Source organism: Xenopus tropicalis, chromosome 4 (genome assembly GCF_000004195.4).
Source record: "Xenopus tropicalis strain Nigerian chromosome 4, UCB_Xtro_10.0, whole genome shotgun sequence".
Lineage (NCBI taxonomy): Eukaryota > Metazoa > Chordata > Amphibia > Anura > Pipidae > Xenopus > Xenopus tropicalis.
The window spans coordinates 66758319-66777650 of NC_030680.2; the positions used below are offsets into that span (position 1 = coordinate 66758319).

The following is a 19332-nucleotide window of genomic DNA, read 5'->3' on the forward strand; positions in this document are numbered from 1 at the left end:
CACGTGGAATTCCAATAAAATTGATTCATGTTTGTGGCTGTAATGTGTAATGTTGTGGCAAAATGTGGAAAAGTGTGGAAAAGTTCAAGGGGGCCGAATACTTTTGCAAGCCACTGTAATCATTTACATTTTCGACAGGAAAAATCATGGTTTCAAATATAGGGACTTAATTATGAGCAGCTGGGGTCTTTAATATGATTGCTTTAATGCAGTCATACCAAAAGTTTATCAGCCTCATTGCTTGTTTTAAAGGACAAGGCGGTAATACCCTGCGGGGCAATATGTTAGTTAGGCATAGCAATTGGCACCCGTCAAGTTGATTAACTTTTTTCCTTTAAGAGCCACATACAGGGACTAAATCAAACTGAATAAAATTTGTCTGTATAACCAGCTAAGTTTTCATGCTATTTGTTGTAGACTCAAGCTTTAAATTATGCTCATGCATTTCTATGCAGGGAAGGGATTTCTATAAATGTTTCTGTTAGGGATGCACTGAACCCACTTTTTTGAGTTCGGCCGAACCCACCCTGATGGATTCAGCCGAACCAAATCCGAACCCTAATTAGCTTATGCTTATGCTAATTAGGATCGGGAAGGGTTAAAAGTTGGCGCGCGCAGTGAAAAAATGTAACCCTTTCCAAATGTTAATTAGTAATTTATGCTGATTTGGATTCGGTTCGGCCGGGACAGTGGATTCGGCTGAAACCGAATCTATCAAAAAAAGGCTGGATTCAGCCCAAATCCCGAACCGAATCCAGGATTCGGTGCATCCCCTAGTTTCTATAAATGTTCCCAGAGAACTGTAGCAATTCACATTCAAGTCATATTGGTTAATACGTTTTGGCAGTAAATATGGCTAAGTTGAATGACGTAGTAGAAACTTTAGTACCTACTTAAGGGACACTTGTCACCCAGATATAAAATTCTGTATGAGAAATGTCCTTTTCAAAATAAACATGAAAACCCAAATTATTTTTAAACATTGATACCTGTTATAAACATTTCAAAATATATAAATATTTACATTTTAAGATTTAGTCCTATTGCCTTTCTATCTCTATGCCTGAGGCAAAGCAGTCACTTTTATTTCTGCATTTTCTTGTTATCACTAACCTCCTAAAATGCCTGTCTGTAACTGTGTAGCCTATGGATGGGCATCAAGTCTTCCTTTTCGGCACATACAGGTCCTTCTCAAAAAATTAGCATATTGTGATAAAGTTCATTATTTTCTGTAATGTACTGATAAACATTAGACTTTCATATATTTTAGATTCATTACACACAACTGAAGAAGTTCAAGCCTTTTATTGTTTTAATATTGATGATTGTGGCATACAGCTCATGAAAACCCAAAATTCCTATCTCAAAAAATTAGCATATCATGAAAAGGTTCTCTAAACGAGCTATTAAGCTAATCATCTGAATCAACTAATTAACTCTAAACACCTGCAAAAGATTCCTGAGGCTTTTAAAAACTCCCAGCCTGGTTCATTACTCAAAACCGCAATCATGGGTAAGACTGGCGACCTGACTGCTGTCCAGAAGGCCATGATTGACACCCTCAAGCAAGAGGGTAAGACACAGAAAGAAATTTCTGAACGAATAGACTGTTCCCAGAGTGCTGCATCAAGGCACCTCAGTGGGAAGTCTGTGGGAAGGAAAAAGTGTGGCAGAAAACGCTGCGCAACGAGAAGAGGTGACCGGGCCCTGAGGAAGATTGTGGAGAAGGACCGATTCCAGACCTTGGGGGACCTGCGGAAGCAGTGGACTGAAATGGCATGTGCAGGAAATGGGCTACAGGTGCATTCCCCAAGTCAAGCCACTTTTGAACCAGAAACAGTGGCAGAAGCGCCTGACCTGGGCTACAGAGAAGCAGCACTGGACTGTTGCTCAGTGGTCCAAAGTACTTTTTTCGGATGAAAGCAAATTTTGCATGTCATTCGGAAATCAAGGTGCGAGAGTCTGGAGGAAGACTGGGGAGAGGGAAATGCCAAAATGCCTGCAGTCCAGTGTCAAGTACCCACAGTCAGTGATGGTCCGGGGTGCCATGTCAGCTGCTGGTGTTGGTCCACTGTGTTTTATCAAGGGCAGGGTTAATGCAGCTAGCTATCAGGAGATTTTGGAGCACTTCATGCTTCCATCTGCTGAAAAGCTTTATGGAGATGAAGATTTCATTTTTCAGCACGACCTGGCACCTGCTCACAGTGCCAAAACCACTGGTAAATGGTTTACTGACCATGGTATTACTGTGCTCAATTGGCCTGCCAACTCTCCTGAACTGAACCCCATAGAGAATCTGTGTGATATTGTGAAGAGAAAGTTGAGAGACACAAGACCCAACACTCTGGATGAGCTTAAGGCTGCTATTGAAGCATCCTGGGCCTCCATAACACCTCAGCAGTGCCACAGGCTGATTGCCTCCATGCCACGCCGCATTGAAGCAGTCATTTCTGCAAAAGGATTCCCAACCAAGTATTGAGTGCATAACTGAACATAATTATTTGAAGGTTGACTTTTTTTGTATTAAAAACACTTTTCTTTTATTGGTCGGATGAAATATGCTAATTTTTTGAGATATGAATTTTGGGTTTTCATGAGCTGTATGCCACAATCATCAATATTAAAACAATAAAAGGCTTCAACTACTTCTGTTGTGTGTAATGAATCTAAAATATATGAAAGCCTAATGTTTATCAGTACATTACAGAAAATAATGAACTTTATCACAATATGCTAATTTTTTGAGAATGACCTGTACATAAGATTTTGGGCTGATTCAGAGCTGGCCTTGGTAAGTTCCCGCTGTTACCTGAATGGTTAAATTGTGGATACAAAAAGGGTCAAGGAAAATATTTGGGCCTTTTCTGTGGAAAATAGATTGCATTAAGATCATTCTAGGGAACTAGAAGACCTGTTAATGCAGCATGAAACTATTTGTAAACTAAAACCTGTTTTACCTGTTTTTTTCTTTTGTAAACTGATTAGAGAACTTTCAGTTTGGCTATAGTGTGTTTTTTTTTTTTTTCATAGCAGATAATATATGTATGCAGTGTTTTGGTACTAATGGCTTTTGCCACTCCTGCTAGATTAAAATATAAGCTGTCCCTACACATCAGACTTCAGACTGCCTTGATAGCTTATTAGACATTATATGGAGCCAAACAGACTGCTGACCATTATCAATAATAATCACATTCAGCAAGGGCCATGTGAGCCTTCTAATAAATCTCTCCTGACAGGCCTGCATTAGCCCTTTCTGTGATCCATTCATTGGCTTGGGTCAAGCTATTGAATGAGCGCTGTATAGCCCAACTTATGGATGGCCACAGTAGTCATTAAAGGAGAAGGAAAGGCTAAGAAAGAGTTAATCTCAAGCTGCAGGCATACCTTCAGTTGTCTCAATAGTGCCCTTAAGTCTCCCCATATTTCATCTGTTCAGATGATCAGAAGCCAAAGAGGGACCCCTGGGGGTCGAACAACCCTTTCACAGGGGTCGCCTAAGACCATCGGAAAACACACATTTCCAATGGTCTTAGGAATAATTTTATGGTTGGGGGTCATCACAACATGAGGAACTGTATTAAAGGGTTGTGGCATTAGGAAGGTTGAGAACCACTGCCATAATGCCTTACTCCTGCACCGAGATCCAGACCGGTATACATGCTCAGTTTGTAAGACTGAGGAAGCTTCTTGCCAATTGGCTCAGATCCACATTCCTAAGGGGGGGGTAGTGAGTTCTTAGCATTCTTGAGGGAGGGGGGAGCAGGAGAGAGGAGAGAGCTGCGTGTCTCTGGCACAGGAAAACAGACAACAAATCTTTTGACAGAGGACTCCGTGCAGCATTTCTGTGAGTGCTTATGGCTGTATTTACATAGACCTTTCTGATAAAGCTTACTTAGTTTTTACCTTTCTTTCTCCTTTAATCTGCACAGAGTACTGGTGCAGTACTTTCTTCATATGCCGTGTATTATGTGTAATTTGGATCGCCATACCTTGTGCACAAACAAATATTTAAACATTATATAAATCCAGTAAAGTTGATTTTCCACCATTATGGATCTATACAGCTTAGTTGGGTACAAGGTATTGTTTTATTATTACAGAGAAAAAGGATTTTTTTTAAAATTAGAATGAATAGCTTAAAATGGACTGTATGGAAGATGGCCTTCCCTTGATTTTAGGTTTCCAGAAAAGAGATCCTCTATTTTATTTACATGTAAATGCATATAAAGTAATTAATAGGTCAGAAACACCAAACAAAAAAAAAAACTATGGTCATGGTCCTGCTGGACAAATAGTCAAGTAAGATTTCCTAGACAAAGTTTGAGTGACGGCTCCTTTGGACAACAGTAAGGGTGATCATATGTGGTGAACTCCTTACCTCTCTTGTGCTGTTTATCACTTTTATGCGTCATATTTGTTGTGAGTTTCTAGCAGTTCCTCTAGGGGAAGGTTGGTATTAGTACTTCGATCATATTATCAAAGAAGTAACTGCTCAGCCTCACAACAAATATGACGCATAAAAGTGATAAACCTAATGAGGCAACCTATACATTCTGTAATTGACCTTTTCCCTAGAATCAAATAACCCTGGTTGCTGCATGTATGTAATTGTAATTGCATATGAGGCAATAAATAGTAGTGCGACTGCTAGAAATCTCATCTGCTTGATGGCATTCCTTTTTCCTGAATCGTACATTGATCTTTGTTTTTATTCTCCAAGTACTTTAATTTCAGATATTTGGAACTTTTACTTTCTTTTATTAATTTTTGTTACAGAGTTGGACATTTTGCCTGCATTATTGATTCTGTCTAGGTATATAGCCGTTTTTTATAGTTGCTTTGTTCATAACGTGTGTACGGTCAGACTGGGGGGTGCAGGGCCCACCAGGGCTACTGCTTCAGGGGCCCCTGCACCCCCCAATTGGCCCCCGCAGCAGCCTTACACTGCTGGATCAGGGGATTTTTATCCTTATTCTATCTCCCATAAAATGCTATACAATTACAAAAACAGTTTTGTGTATTTTAATTTACTCTGGAAATTTACACCATTGTTGTACATAACCTCAGTGCTGGTGTGATCCACTAATAGAAGAGGCTGAAGTTTACTCTAGAAATGTACCGCTTATTTGTATATGAATCTGCTTGAATAGTTAAAAAGTTGCACAACTATAAATCTTTCTCATGTAAAAATGACTTTTTCCAGAGAATCTCAGTCTATTTGCACTGGTGACATTATTGGTATGTTTTCCTACTGCATACAGGTGAACATAGTGGAATAGAAGTGAATACCTTAAGGCATATTTTCTTACTGTTTTGCATTTTTTTCCTTCAGAGAGCATTCTTTCCTAGTTGGGGTACTGAGAAATTCACTTTCCTCTAGACTTGCCTTGGCCTAATTCTGAAACATGTGCAACCAGACAGGGTGTCTCATGCAATTGTTTTTTTTATAATAATTCTCAAATGTCCAATATCCATAAATTATAGAGAATGTTTAATTTGTTCTTTGTAAATGTAATTTGCAGTATTTATTTTCCTGGATTCTGATTCTTAATACAGGTCAATTATTTTACAGGTCTTTTAGATTTTCAGCTCTTCTGCTTGTTTGTTTTAGGAACTAGTAGTGAAAAGTAAAGGTAAAATTATTTGTAGCAAGTTAACCGCTGTATCTCAATTAGAAATACTGGCAGATGCCCCAGTAAGATGTACATTGCATGGCAATTCTGCCCCACTTCTTTCTGCACACAGCATACAATGGAAACCACTTTGTCTTCTAACGCAAAAGAGATGATGCTCCTTGGGGTCCTTTGTATGTTTGCTTTTAGTTTTTACAGGCCAGTAATTATATTTCATGTTTTCATGAAGTCTTCTTTAAAATCTTGGCTTTGTGGCATTGGAAAGAGTTTGCAAGTCTCATGTTTGCATAGTAAAACATGTGCCTGCTTTATAATTGTTCCCGCTCTTTTTTTGATGTACCTTTATGGGTCTTGTTTTTATGGATCTGCATAGTAGCTTTGTAGGGGTACATGCCCCCAACCCAGCAGCATGATGACCGTATTTTTCCATCTACTAAACATGCAAAATCAGAACATGTATATGCTTTTCTGTGGTCTGGGTAAGCAAATGTTTTCTTTAAATACAAGTGCTAACAGCTTGAGCGCTTACGTGTGTGTGTAGCTCTATAGCTTTTTCGGAGCTCAGAATGCCCTGGCTCTGCTGAGCCCTTGTCTAGCGACATCTGTACTACATATTATAACAGTTGTTTAAAATTTTTTATCCTGATAGATTTGTCCTTGAACTGTCATTTATTCTGTTTTTTCTTTTATTGCCTTCGCAGCCGCCCAACTGATGCAGCAAAAAAGGAGGCCTCTACTACTGCTTTGGCAGCTACCAATACTGCTACCTCTGCTGCTGCTGCTGCTGTAGCAGTCGCTGCGGCCGCCGCTGCTGCCACTTCTGCTACCCCTGCAACAACTGGCTCCTCACAGATAAAAAGAGCTGATGAGTGGAAGGATCCATGGCGTCGGTCCAAGTCTCCAAAAAAGAAGCCTGGTATGTCTGCATCACCCAGCCGAGGAAGGAGACGGAGGCACTCATCTGGCTCCTCTGCATCAGGGTCCAACTCCTCAAGGTGAGAAGAACAGAATTGACATTGTTAGGTTCTTGGAAAGTTTACTCTTGCTAAACCTTAACTGAGAAAGAAAAGTAATAACATTTTTGTATTTGCATTTTGAAAATTAAAGCAAATAAAGTAACAATTATAGTAAGCCATGGTAGCTGTGCACCAAAAGGGTTGAGTTATCCCATAAGTGACTTTCATTTAACCTATGGCAGTGGTGCACCTAAAGCGTGAGGTTTATACAAGTGTAATATTCCTTATCACCTCCAGTATCTTGGTTAAAAGCTCCTTTATAGTCATGGGAAATTAGCAGACTTAAAAAATTGTCCCAACCTCCACATTTATTAACAAATTACGACTTCGCTAAATATTACCATGCATAATTTGTGTTTTAGGTCATCTTCCCGGTCCTCCTCATACACTGGCTCCTCTCGCTCTAGATCATCCTCTTATTCTTCCTATTCAAGCCAATCGTCCCGTCGCAGCTCATTCTCTGGCAGCGGGTCCAGGTAATCGCTTGATTGTGCTCTCTTCCGTCTAATAGCGTTCATTTCAGTCTGTCTGATACGTTCATTAACAATTGCAGGATAGGGTTATGTTGTTGTTTGTAACTTTTCCCAGAGAGAACTGCGTAATCAAACTGTCCTTAGCAGTCAGACGAGTATCACAACACAAAGAAAATGTACAGCGTGTAATGCTGAGTAATTTAGATTGGGGGAAAATATTTGGAAACTTTTTGATGAAGAATTGCTTTCATTTTCTAGATTATATTATAAAAGAACCACAGGGAAAGATATTAGCTTTTTGAAACAAGGCGAAAATAGTCTTGATCAAAATACGGGAGAAGAGACTAAAACATTAATGTTACTTATTGTAACAACTTCTCCACAGTTTACAGACAGCATTCAGGAACTACCTAATCCACAATGCACTGCACTGTGATGTTACTTTCCTTATTGACAGCGTGTGCAGGGAGTCTCAAAGTAGTCAGCCAGATCAGCAGGAGAACAGGGGGCCAGGCTTAGGTAACTGTTCCAAACCATATTATTATATTATTATTATTAAAAATTATAAAAAGACTGCCCCTTCTCATTCTCTATAGTGAGTGCTTGTTCTTAAGCACAACACAAAAGGGTATAACATTTTTCATGATAGAATTTGAAATGTTTCTTCCTACTTACATCTTTGTTAAATTAGCTGCTCTGGATTTATGCTCATATCCTTGTAATCTACTAATGTTAAGTGTTTTATTGTTCTGCCTTTAGATCTCGATCATTCTCCTCATCCCCCTCACCTTCACCTTCTCCACACAAAGGACCCATGAAAACAAAAGGGGAGCCTAATGCAGCTAAAGGGTAAGTAGATATAGAAATGGTAGAAGTGGGAAGGGGAATGGTAGCTTACGTTAGGGCAATATGCACAATGTGTGAAAATATGTTCTGTTCTTATAATTAAATCCTGCCTTTTTGTCTTTTAATTATAAAGTACTGACAAACTTTAAAAAAACCCTACTACCTGCCCTACCTACCACATAGAATCAGTTTGCCAAAAAATGATGATCGCAAAGCTCTTCCTTCCTACTGTTGCTGTCAATGTCTTTAGCTATAAATAAAGAAAAGTACTTTACACAGGTGGTTCAAAGCTAGCCATACATTATAAGACCTTGCCAAACGAGCAGATCTTTCCCCAGTATGCCCACTGGGCATATGCCCACTCCCATACACAAGCAGATAAGCTGCTGTATTGGTCTGTAGGGGCCGAATCGGCAGCTTAAATCTACTCTTGTATGGCCACCCCAACTCTGAAAGGCTATTTGATTGCTTTCTGTACTTGCCACAATTGTTCTGAAGAGCTAGTAACAACCATATATTAAAGGAACAGTAACACCAAAAAATGAAAGTGTTTTAAAGTAATTGAAATATAATTTACTGTGGCCCTGCACTGGTAAAACTGAGGTGTTTGCTTCAGGAACACTACTATAGTTTATATAAATAAGCTGCTGTGTAGCCATGGGGGCAGCCATTCAAGCTGGAAAAAAGGAGAAAAGGCACAGGTTACATAGCAGATAACAGATAAGACACCATTGTATTCTACGGGGTTTATCTGTTAGCTGCTATATAACCTGTGCCTTTTCTTCTTTTGAATGGCTGCCCCCATGGCTACACACCAGGGTTTATATAAACTCTAGTAATGTTTCTGAAGCAAACACAAAACTTTTACCAGTGCAGGGCAGCAGTACATTATAGTTTAACTTCTTTGAAATATATACATTTTTTGGTGTTACTGTTCCTTTGCAATCTGGCTTTCGGCCTGCGCACTCTACTGAGACAACGTTGTGCAGAGTTACAAATGATCTTCAGGTTGCCAAAGCCAATGGTCACTTTTCCGTACTAATCCTCCTAGATCTATCGGCTGCGATTGATACGGTTGACCACTCCCTCCTGATGCAAATTCTGCATTTGATTGGTCTCCGTAGTCAGGCTGCATCCTGGATCTCTTCCTACCTCTCTAACCGTTCATTCACTGTCTCCTATGCTAACAAAACCTCATCTCCAGTCCCTCTTAATGTGGGGGTACCCCAAGGCTCTGTACTTGGGCCGTTGTTGTTCTCCCTTCACACGCTGTCTTTGGGAGATCTTATCCATTCATTTGGCTTTAAAGGAACAGTAACACTAAAAAATGAAAGAGCTTTAAAGTAATAAAAATATAATGCACTGTTGCCCTGCACTGGTAAAACTGGTGTGTTTGCTACAGTAACACTACTATAATTTATATAATAAGCTGCTGTGTAGCCACGGGGGCAGCCATTCAAGCTGGAAAAAAGGAGAAAAGGCACAGGTTACATAACAGATAACAGATAAGCTCTGTAGAATACAATAGTGTTTTATCTGTTATCTGCTATGTGCCTGTGCCTTTTCTCCTTTGAATGGCTGCCCCCATGGCTACATAGCAGCTTATTTATATAAATTATAGTAGACTTTCTGAAGTAAACACACAACTTTTACCAGTGCAGGGCAGCAGCATATTATATTTTAGTTACTTTTATACACTTTCATTTTTTGGTGTTACTGTTCCTTTAAATATCATCTGTATGCTGATGATACCCAAATTTACTTTACGACCCCTTCGTTAGCAGTCGAAACTGAGACTCAAATCTCTAACTGCCTCCTGGCTATCTCCAATTGGATGAACCAATGCCACCTCAAACTGAACCTAACAAAAACTGAACTAATGATCTTTCCGCCTAAGCCTGGTCCTACTCCCCCCTTTTCTATCTCTATTGAAGGCACCTTCATCAACCCTGTCAATTCCATGCGTTGTTTGGGGGTGATCTTTGACTGTCAAAACCTGTCACTTTTTCTTACGCAATATTGCCAAAATCCGTCCCTTTCTTTCTACTGCAACAGCTAAGCTGCTCATGCATGCTCTCATCCTATCCCGACTTGACTACTGTAACCTGCTACTAACCGGCCTCCCTAACTCCCATCTTTCCCCCCTACAGTCTATATTAAACACTGCTGCCAGAATTCTCATCCAGGAGAGTTCAGGCCCTTCCCCTGCTAAAGTCCTTATCGTGGCTTCCTATTAAACAAAGAATATTTTACAAACTCCTTCTCTTAACCTTCAAAGCCCTCCATCCCTCTGCTCCTCACTACATCTCTTCCCTTGTGTCTCCGTACGTTCCTGGCCAACTCCTTCGTTCCTCGCAGAGCAACCGCTTGGTTGCACCTTCCACTACCACTGCTGTTTCCCGCCTTAAACCTTTCTTCCTTGCTGCCCCTTACATTTGGAATGCCCTCCCTGATTTCCTCCGGAGAGAATCCTCCCCCAGTCTTTTTAAAACTAAACTTAAAGACTACCTTTTGGAGCACTCACCCAGCACCTGATCTGGGAACTGGCACTTATATTGTAATGTCACCCACTGTGACCTACAGCACTTACATTTGCCCATTTGTGTCTGTTAGTTACCCCTCCCATATAGATTGTAAGCTCTACGGGGCAGGGACCTCCTTCATCTTGTGTTTTCTGACTCTTATTGCAACTGTACCTTGTATTTATTTGTATTTATTGTTGTACTTTGTAATTATCCATTATCTTTAACCCCCTGTTTGTATTAATGTATTCTACTGTACAGCGCTGCATACATAAGTAGCGCTTTATAAATAAAGACATACAGTATATTCCAACCCAAGCCCAGTTTATTGGGACAGAAACAGGGACATAGACCACAGGGTCTTTCCATTGCCAGACAAATTATGAGCTGCTGTAAAAAATAGTTTTGATCATGTTATTATTAGCAGAGAACATTAGGCAAGTTTGTTTTTTTTTGTTAATTAGTTTTTTTGTGTTTTTTCTATTTTCAATTTAGAGAAAAGCAAATTGTGAAAAAGCCTGCCCCTCCGCCGGTGACAGTGTTGAATGTGAAACCGCCAAAAAGTGCTCCAGACCTCTCAAAACCGGGAGATAATAGAATTGGCAGACCAAAGGAGGTAACAAGGAAAGCTCCTCCAATGAGGTAAATTATACCGAGGGCTGGCATGGTGCTGCCAGTAGTAGTTGGAGCCTAGATTATAATCTCAGGCAGGGCCGCCATCAGTTGTGTAAAGAGGGGGCGTGCTGCACTAAGGGGCTCCATGTCAGAGAAGGGCCCAAACAGAAAAGCACAATTTACAGGTCCTGAATAGGTTTTTGGGGGGGAGTAGGTGGGGCTTGGGTGGGTCATGGGTGGAGGTTTTGGTAATTGGGGAGTGACCCGGAGACTGTAGGTAGACAAGTATAGTTTCACAAATATAATCCGATTGCTTAAAGGGGTTGTGTTCATCTTTGAGTTAACTTTATACTATGATGTAGAGAGTAATATTCTGAGACAATTTGCAATTGGTCTTCACTTTTTATTTTGTGTAGTTTTTTTTAGTTCACTTTTTATTCAGCAGCTCTCCCGTTTGGAATTTCAGCAGCTATCTGGTTGCTAGGGTCCAGCTTACCTTAGCACCCAGGATGTGGTTTGAAAAACAAGTAATAAAAAGCAACAATACTAATAAAACTGTAACCTCACAGCAATAGTTTTTAGGGTGCTGCGGTCAGTGACCCCCATTTGAAAGCTGCAAACAGTACGAAGAAAAAGGCAAATAGATAAAAATAACTATAAGAAATAAATAATGAAGACCAGTTGAAACGTTGCTTAGAATAGGCTATTCTATAACATAGTAAAAGTTAACTTAAAGGTGAACCACACCTTTAATATAAATTAAGGTGCCAAGAATATTTCTGCAGTTTTTCATTGTAACTTTTAGTAGCAGTTCTAAAATAGAATACACCACCTAAAATAACCATGTCTTACTCTAAGGAGAACTATAAGCGGCAGTATCAGTGGCAGTGCTAGCAGCTACAGTGGCTCTAGTTCCAGATCGGGGTCTCGTTCACTATCCAGATCTTCTCGCTCCAGTTCCTCATCTGTCTCACCCTCTCCATCTGCTTCAAGGAAATCCAGGTATGGTTGCAATTGATACCTTAATCACTGCAATTTATTGTATAAATATATACAAACAGGTTATATTAGACTTAATTTTCAAGCATAACAGGGATTGAATGAACAAAACACGAAATTAGGCCCCTGTCAGTGAAAATAGTAACTCACCAGTAGAAACGTCTGGTTTGGGTGCCCCAGCCCTAAACCTACAGCCAAAGGAGCAGATTAAACTGTGATTGCAAAGATAGTCAGGGACATAATCAATACAGTTGTTAACAGGGTATAAAAAAATCAAAATACCTGAATTACAGAATAAGTTCCATGTCAATAAAAAGCCTTGCGTGTTTCGTGCTGTTAAGCACTTAGTCATAGGCTATACACATGGAAAACACAAGCAAAATTTAAAGGAATACCAACCAATAGAAATTAAGGGCTACACAGTAGCAGGGTGTATACAGCAAAATGGAGGCCTGCTTATTGGAACTTTCAAAAGGTATATCTAAAAACCATTTTAACAGTGCTTTTTTTTTTTCTTTTTTTTTCTTGTTGCCGTCACCAGGAAATCGAGGTAGGTGGAACACCATTCTGTTGAAGAATTTCAGACAAATTAACTTCAAACTGTCTTGGTGCCACAGATGAGAAGTATATGCAATGCTGTAGAAGTAAACGATGAGAAATATTCATGACCTTATAACAACCTGCCATTATATTGGTGGAGTACTTTTAATATTCTATACTGTATTAAAGTAGTGTACAGGTTTTCATTTATGGGACTGATAGCTTTATAGCAAGGCAATTCTGATAACTGCCTCTTCTCTGTGGCTCTTTTTTTTGTTTTGTTTTGTTTTAAAATTGGGCCAAATACTATTTCTGCACCATATGCACATGTTGCTATTGAAACACCTTATAGTCACAGGCATCAAAGAGCACACCTTGTACAATGCACATGATCAAATTCTGTCCTGTACTGATAAATGTGTCCCTTTCTTGGCAGCCCAGCCTGGTTATGTGTTCTTAAATGCTCTTACGCAATAAATTTATTTCAGATCCCTAAGTGTGAGCAGTGTCTCTGCAGCATCAAGTATTTCCTCTAGCAGCAGCTCTGTGCGCAGTGCAGACTCTGATGATATGTATGCTGACCTTGCCAGTCCCATCTCTTCTGCTAGCTCCCGCTCTCCCACACCTGCCCAGGCCAAGAGGGAAAAAGGTAACAGCTGCAGCCGCTCAAAAATAAGCAGCTGGCTAATGATATTAAATGTTTGAAGGGAATTGTTACTTTGTTTATAAGGATACCATGTACTTATCTTTAAAGAGGCAATAAAGGTTTAGTATATGGCTTACTTGGTTCATAGAACATTTTTTCTATGCATATTTTTTTTATACCTCTGTGTATTGCAAATTTGGCAACATGTTAAATGCATAACTTTAGCAGTTATAATGGCCTGCTATAGGCTTAATGTTGTGGCCAGAAAACTCTTCCTTCCTTTCATGCATCTTATAATATCTTCTTTAGGGGACAAAACTAAAAAAGAAGAGCAAAGACTGTCTAAAGAAGAGAAAAGGTCACGGGAAATGGGCTCCTCCCAGCCTCTTAAAGCTGCTCCTGCTAAAGTGGCAAAAACCATTTCTGCTAATAAACCAGCTCAGCCGCCACTTCCTCTTGTACCAGCAGCCCCAATCGGTTTCAGCGCCCACAAGGACATCAAACTGACTCTCCTTAATAAGGTGCTTGAATCTCACTCTTTTATTTGGCTGTATGTTGACATCAGTGTTTGCAAACCAGTAACTGAAAATGTACCTGTTCAGAGTTTATTATTCTCTAAAAGCTCCTTTGACCTGTTAACAAAAAAAAAAGTCCCATTACATTGTACAATGCTAATGTCTCCTTGGCTGCTTGCCAGGTGGAGAAGGACACGAGGAAGCACAGAAAGCGGAAACCACGCTGGAAATCCCTTTAACTCCTTTTCTACCAAGCACAGCCTCAACCGACTGCTGTGATTTCCTAGCCTTTGACTTTTCTCTGCATGTGCGTTATTAGGAAATGTGCTAAATATGGTGAAGCTCTGCAAACATTGACATAATGACAAAACTAGTTGTTTGGCCTTGGCTGCAATTTCATCAACAGTGGGGATTTGTCTTGCATCACTGATACGGGTTCATTTTATTCTTGTGTGTTTTTTTTTTTTTTTTGTAATTGAATGCATTTTACCATAAGTACACTAATTTAGTTAGAAAGTGGTTATCTTTACTTACCACTCCTAATGTATTTTTCTACTCACTGTATCTTTCAGTTGGCAGACAAAGGGAACAGGAAACGTTATGAACCAGCAGACAAGGACAGACCGGCCTCACCCCCTGCCAAGAAGCCCAATTTGTCACCAGACAGAAGTAAGTTGTTCTTTACATTGAGTCAAGACACAAGAGTCGCAAAATCTGTGAAATTTATCTCTGAGATCAAGTTTTGATAATTGGGGGAGAGTGATGCCACTTATTTCATGAAATGTTACTATAAGAAAGTACCTTTTGCATGCGTGTCCAAAATACACACGCACACAGATCTTGTCAGTGTACTCTGCACTAATAACTACCTTTTCCTATCGCTTGCATCACAAGGCAGCAGATAGAACCAGTGATACCTTAAATAAACTTAAATTTTTCCATATTTTTGTGTAAATTCTTTAAATCTTCAATAAAGCCAGAAGCATTTGTATGCATTTTCTGTAGTTAATCCTGCGAGCAATCGGAACATTCTAAATACAGACAGGTTTGCATGCATTCCTTTCTGCAGTCCTTGCATAGTGTTTATGGCAAGTACTGCGTTATTCCAGAAATGCCTCAGTTTGCTTCAGTGTCAATGTTTTTGCTTCTTAAAATAATATATACTAGTACTAAAAATAGGTCTCCCCTATTTTTTTTGTCTGTGCTCCTAAAAGTGTGTGAACAAATACAGTATAAAATCAATTAACAGTGATTCTTCTTCCTTCGGGCTATTTGTAATCAAATGCTTGTAAAGGTCATGTAAGAATAGAAATGTATCTGCATCTGCAATCTCTTCCTCTATTTGAAAAGTGGGTAATATGCTGACTCTACATTTTATGGATTTTCTGATAAAATTTGACATGACATGTGTCCAACCCCCAGAACTGTTTTAAGGGAAAGTAAAGATAAAAGTATTTTTTTTTTTTTTTTTTTTAAAGTCATAGAGCTACTGTGCCGTTTCACACAACCAGCAGCACTTTGACACTTCTGGTAGGCCCCATGCAATGGGCTTACTGTGTGGGCTTTATTAATGCGACCCTTCTCTTTTTATTCTTTCATGGCTTTGAGCATTTTCAGTGGGTCTTCCTGGATTGCAGGGTACCAGTGTTTCACATGCATCAGTTACCCTGCATCCCAGAGAGGTTATGTACAATGCCCAAGGGTTAGTGGGGGAGGGTTGTGCTGGATAACACACAAGTTCATTTTGGGTTGCACCCCTCTGCTCTCAATTAAGAGGCATAGGGCTGTTGGCCAAGGAAAGTGGTACAGCAGTCCTAACACTAATTAGGGCTATATTTTAAGGTTTTTAGAAGATGTGTAAAATCGGGGACACGTCTAAAAAAAAAATTGAGCATTAATTGCATTTATATGAAATGTAATCAATTCAGCCCAACAACTTTGAGTCCCTGATTTTTTATAAATTTGTAATCCTCCTATATTTACTCTGTGCTTTACTTGCCCTTAATTGAATATCACCTGGGATCATTTAAAAACAAAAGGCAACTCTGCATGTGTTTTTATAGAAACAGTAAGTTATAACAGTAACAATACATAATAAAATCATATAGTATAGGGAGATAACAACGGACCAAGTACAGAGCCTTGTGGCTTCCCATACATTAAGTGGAACTGGTGATATGGTTAAGTTAGCATAAAAGAGAGAGAAAATAACTTATTGTCTTAAAGGATACATAAATATGTTTCTATATAATTGTGTCTAACAGCTATTCGAGATCGCAAGCAAACTGCAAAACCACCTTCTCCAAAACCTGACCGCCAACGGGTTCAGAATCCAAAACCAGCGCCCACTCAGACAGAGAGGTACGTTTTGCAAACTTCTCCTTTGTAATTCTAGTGTTATTATTAGCTCATTAAAGAAAAACAATTCTTATATTTTTTTAAAAAGCTAAAATTCAGTTTTTGCTGTTGAGTCTTTAAATTAAATTCTGATAACATCATTGTGCCCAGCCCTTCGGTCTAAACCCTTATTATAAAGCTACTTTCGAGATGTTTACAGTAGTCTCTGGAAAGTAGGGAAGCATCATTTTTATAGCATATAACCAGATGTGTGTATATAGGATTTCTAGGTTGTGTCTAGTTTATGTGGACCTGACTGTAAACTGATCTGGACCCAACCCAAAATGTGGAGCCGTCATCACTTACATACATATGTCCAATCCACCTATCTCTGATGTGGCTGAGCAATGGCAGGTGGAAAGAATTGGAAAAGGAGTGTGCTTGTCATTGGGGGTGGGGAGGGCTGGGGCAGTCTAGCTGCCACCTGCCTGTGACCCACTTCAGATTAATGCTGGAGACAGTCTCACACACAGTCTCTCACACACACACACACACAGTCTCTCTCACACACACACACACAGTCTCTCTCACATACACACACACAGTCTCTCACACACACACACACACACACAGTCTCTCACACACACACACACACACAGTCTCTCACACACACACACACAGTCTCTCACACACACACACAGTCTCTCACACACACACACACAGTCTCTCACACACACACACAGTCTCTCACACACACACACAGTCTCTCACACACACACACAGTCTCTCACACACACACACAGTCTCTCACACACACACAGTCTCACACACACACACACAGTCTCTCACACACACACACACAGTCTCTCACACACACACACAGTCTCTCACACACACACACACACACACACACAGTCTCTCTCACACACACAGTCTCTCTCACACACACAGTCTCTCACACACACACAGTCTCTCACACACACACACAGTCTCTCACACACACACACAGTCTCTCACACACACGCACACAGTCTCTCACACGCACACAGTCTCTCACACACACACAGTCTCTCTCACACACACACAGTCTCTCTCACACACACACACAGTCTCTCACACACACACACACACAGTCTCTCACACACACACACACAGTCTCACACACACACACACACACACACACAGTCTCTCACACACAGTCTCTCACACACAGTCTCTCACACACACACACAGTCTCTCACACACACACACAGTCTCTCTCACACACACACACACACAGTCTCTCACACACACACACAGTCTCTCACACACACACACACACAGTCTCTCACACACACACACACACAGTCTCTCACACACACACACACACACACACAGTCTCTCACACACACACACAGTCTCTCACACACACACACAGTCTCTCACACACACACACAGTCTCTCACACACACACACACACACAGTCTCTCACACACACACACACAACAGTCTCTCACACACACACACAGTCTCTCACACACACACAGTCTCACACACACACACAGTCTCACACACACGCGCACAGTCTCTCACACACACGCGCACAGTCTCTCACATACAGTCTCTCACACACAGTCTCACACACACAGTCTCACACACACAGTCTCACACACACAGACGCACGCACGCACACACACACGCACTCACACACACGCACTCACACACACGCACTCACACACACGCACTCACACGCACGCACTCACACACGCACTCGCACACACTCACACACACGCACTCACACACGCACTCGCACGCACTCACACGCACGCACGCACTCACACACACACGCACTCACACACACGCACACACACGCACTCACACACACGGTCACTCACACACACGGTCACTCACACACACGGTCACTCATACACACACGGTCACTCACACACATACACACACGGTCACTCACACACATACACACACGGTCACTCACACACATACACACACGGTCACTCACACACATACACACACGGTCACTCACACACATACACACACGGTCACTCACACACATACACACACGGTCACTCACACACTCTCTATTATTATAAGAGAGTCTGGGATATGTCCAATAATCCAACCCGCAGGCTCACACTAGGCTTTTCAGATAAAAACAAACTTGTTCCATGGTACTGTCACTATCCTTACCCAGAGCAAAGATTCAACTGTTCTGGTACCCTACTTTTCTATAACTCTGTATTTTACCTTATACACTTTAGGAAGCGCCCTCTGTCCCCACAGCCGAAAAGCTCAAGCAAAATTACCAGCATCCCAGGCAAAGGGCCAGATGCCCCTCCTGCAGCTGCCAAGCCAAGCAAGCCCAGCACATTGTCTCGCAGGGAAGAACTTCTCAAGCAGCTCAAAGCTGTGGAGGATGCTATTGCACGGAAGAGAGCCAAAATTCCTGGGAAAGTATAGCCCCAGCTGCAGGAGAAACAAGAAGACTTCTGTGTTTTTATACATACAGTTTGAGCTTTGAAGGTGGCCACATAGGATTTTGGGAATCCCATCCCCACCTCTGTTTCATTTTATTTTGGCCATAAGTTCATCTTAATTTTGCAAAAGCATGAAGTAGAGGAAGATCACTGTGGAATAAAATCTCTCCATCGTCTTAGCTCTTGTCCTATGGTTGCACAGGAACACAACCGAATCCTCAGTGGATCGGGAATATTCCAGTATCTAGAGTATGAGACACCGTTTTGTGGGTGATAAAATTATGTGCTTTGATCTTTCCTGGCGATCAATGAGTGTTCTTTTTTTTATTGTTTTTTTTTTTTTTTTAATTGTTTTGCTTCTTTGGCTCTTTCATTGCCTCTAGCAAAGAGCCTTCCTTCTCTAAACAGGAAATGAAATCAATGCTGTGTCCTGAAGCTTCAGCATCACTCTTCAACCTGCAACTTGCTCTGTCTGTCCTCCAAGCAAGGCAAAAACTATAAATATATATATATTTTCTCGATTCAATCCTGAATGAGAATTAGGCATATTTTTAATTTTAAGTCATAGGCTGTTTTAGGTTAGGAGGGAGGAGGACAGACATGAATAGCTGGGATGAAAAAGCCAATGCAGTGCTATTGTTGGGATGTCTATCTGTTGACTTGGACATTTTTTTGGGGGTGATGTACCCCTGGAATAAAGTATTTTGATAAAACAC

The 19332-nt window shown here is 40.6% G+C and overlaps 1 protein-coding gene across 3 annotated transcripts in view; it reads left to right on the forward strand.

Annotated features, from left to right (window-relative positions):
* The window catches only part of zc3h18 (zinc finger CCCH-type containing 18), a 67811-nt gene extending 48479 nt beyond the window's left edge, over positions 1 to 19332 (forward strand). For 2 of the 3 annotated variants that reach the window (XM_031900798.1, XM_031900797.1), the window contains exons 10-20: positions 6338 to 6631; positions 7015 to 7128; positions 7885 to 7974; positions 10989 to 11135; positions 11967 to 12110; positions 12649 to 12657; positions 13136 to 13296; positions 13603 to 13814; positions 14381 to 14477; positions 16073 to 16169; positions 18401 to 19332. In XM_031900798.1, coding sequence (XP_031756658.1) covers positions 6338 to 6631; positions 7015 to 7128; positions 7885 to 7974; positions 10989 to 11135; positions 11967 to 12110; positions 12649 to 12657; positions 13136 to 13296; positions 13603 to 13814; positions 14381 to 14477; positions 16073 to 16169; positions 18401 to 18599 — 1564 coding nt within the window. In that variant the 3' untranslated portion in view covers positions 18600 to 19332. The remainder of the gene's footprint in view (positions 1 to 6337; positions 6632 to 7014; positions 7129 to 7884; positions 7975 to 10988; positions 11136 to 11966; positions 12111 to 12648; positions 12658 to 13135; positions 13297 to 13602; positions 13815 to 14380; positions 14478 to 16072; positions 16170 to 18400) is intronic. The other variant, XM_031900799.1, reaches the window with a different exon arrangement.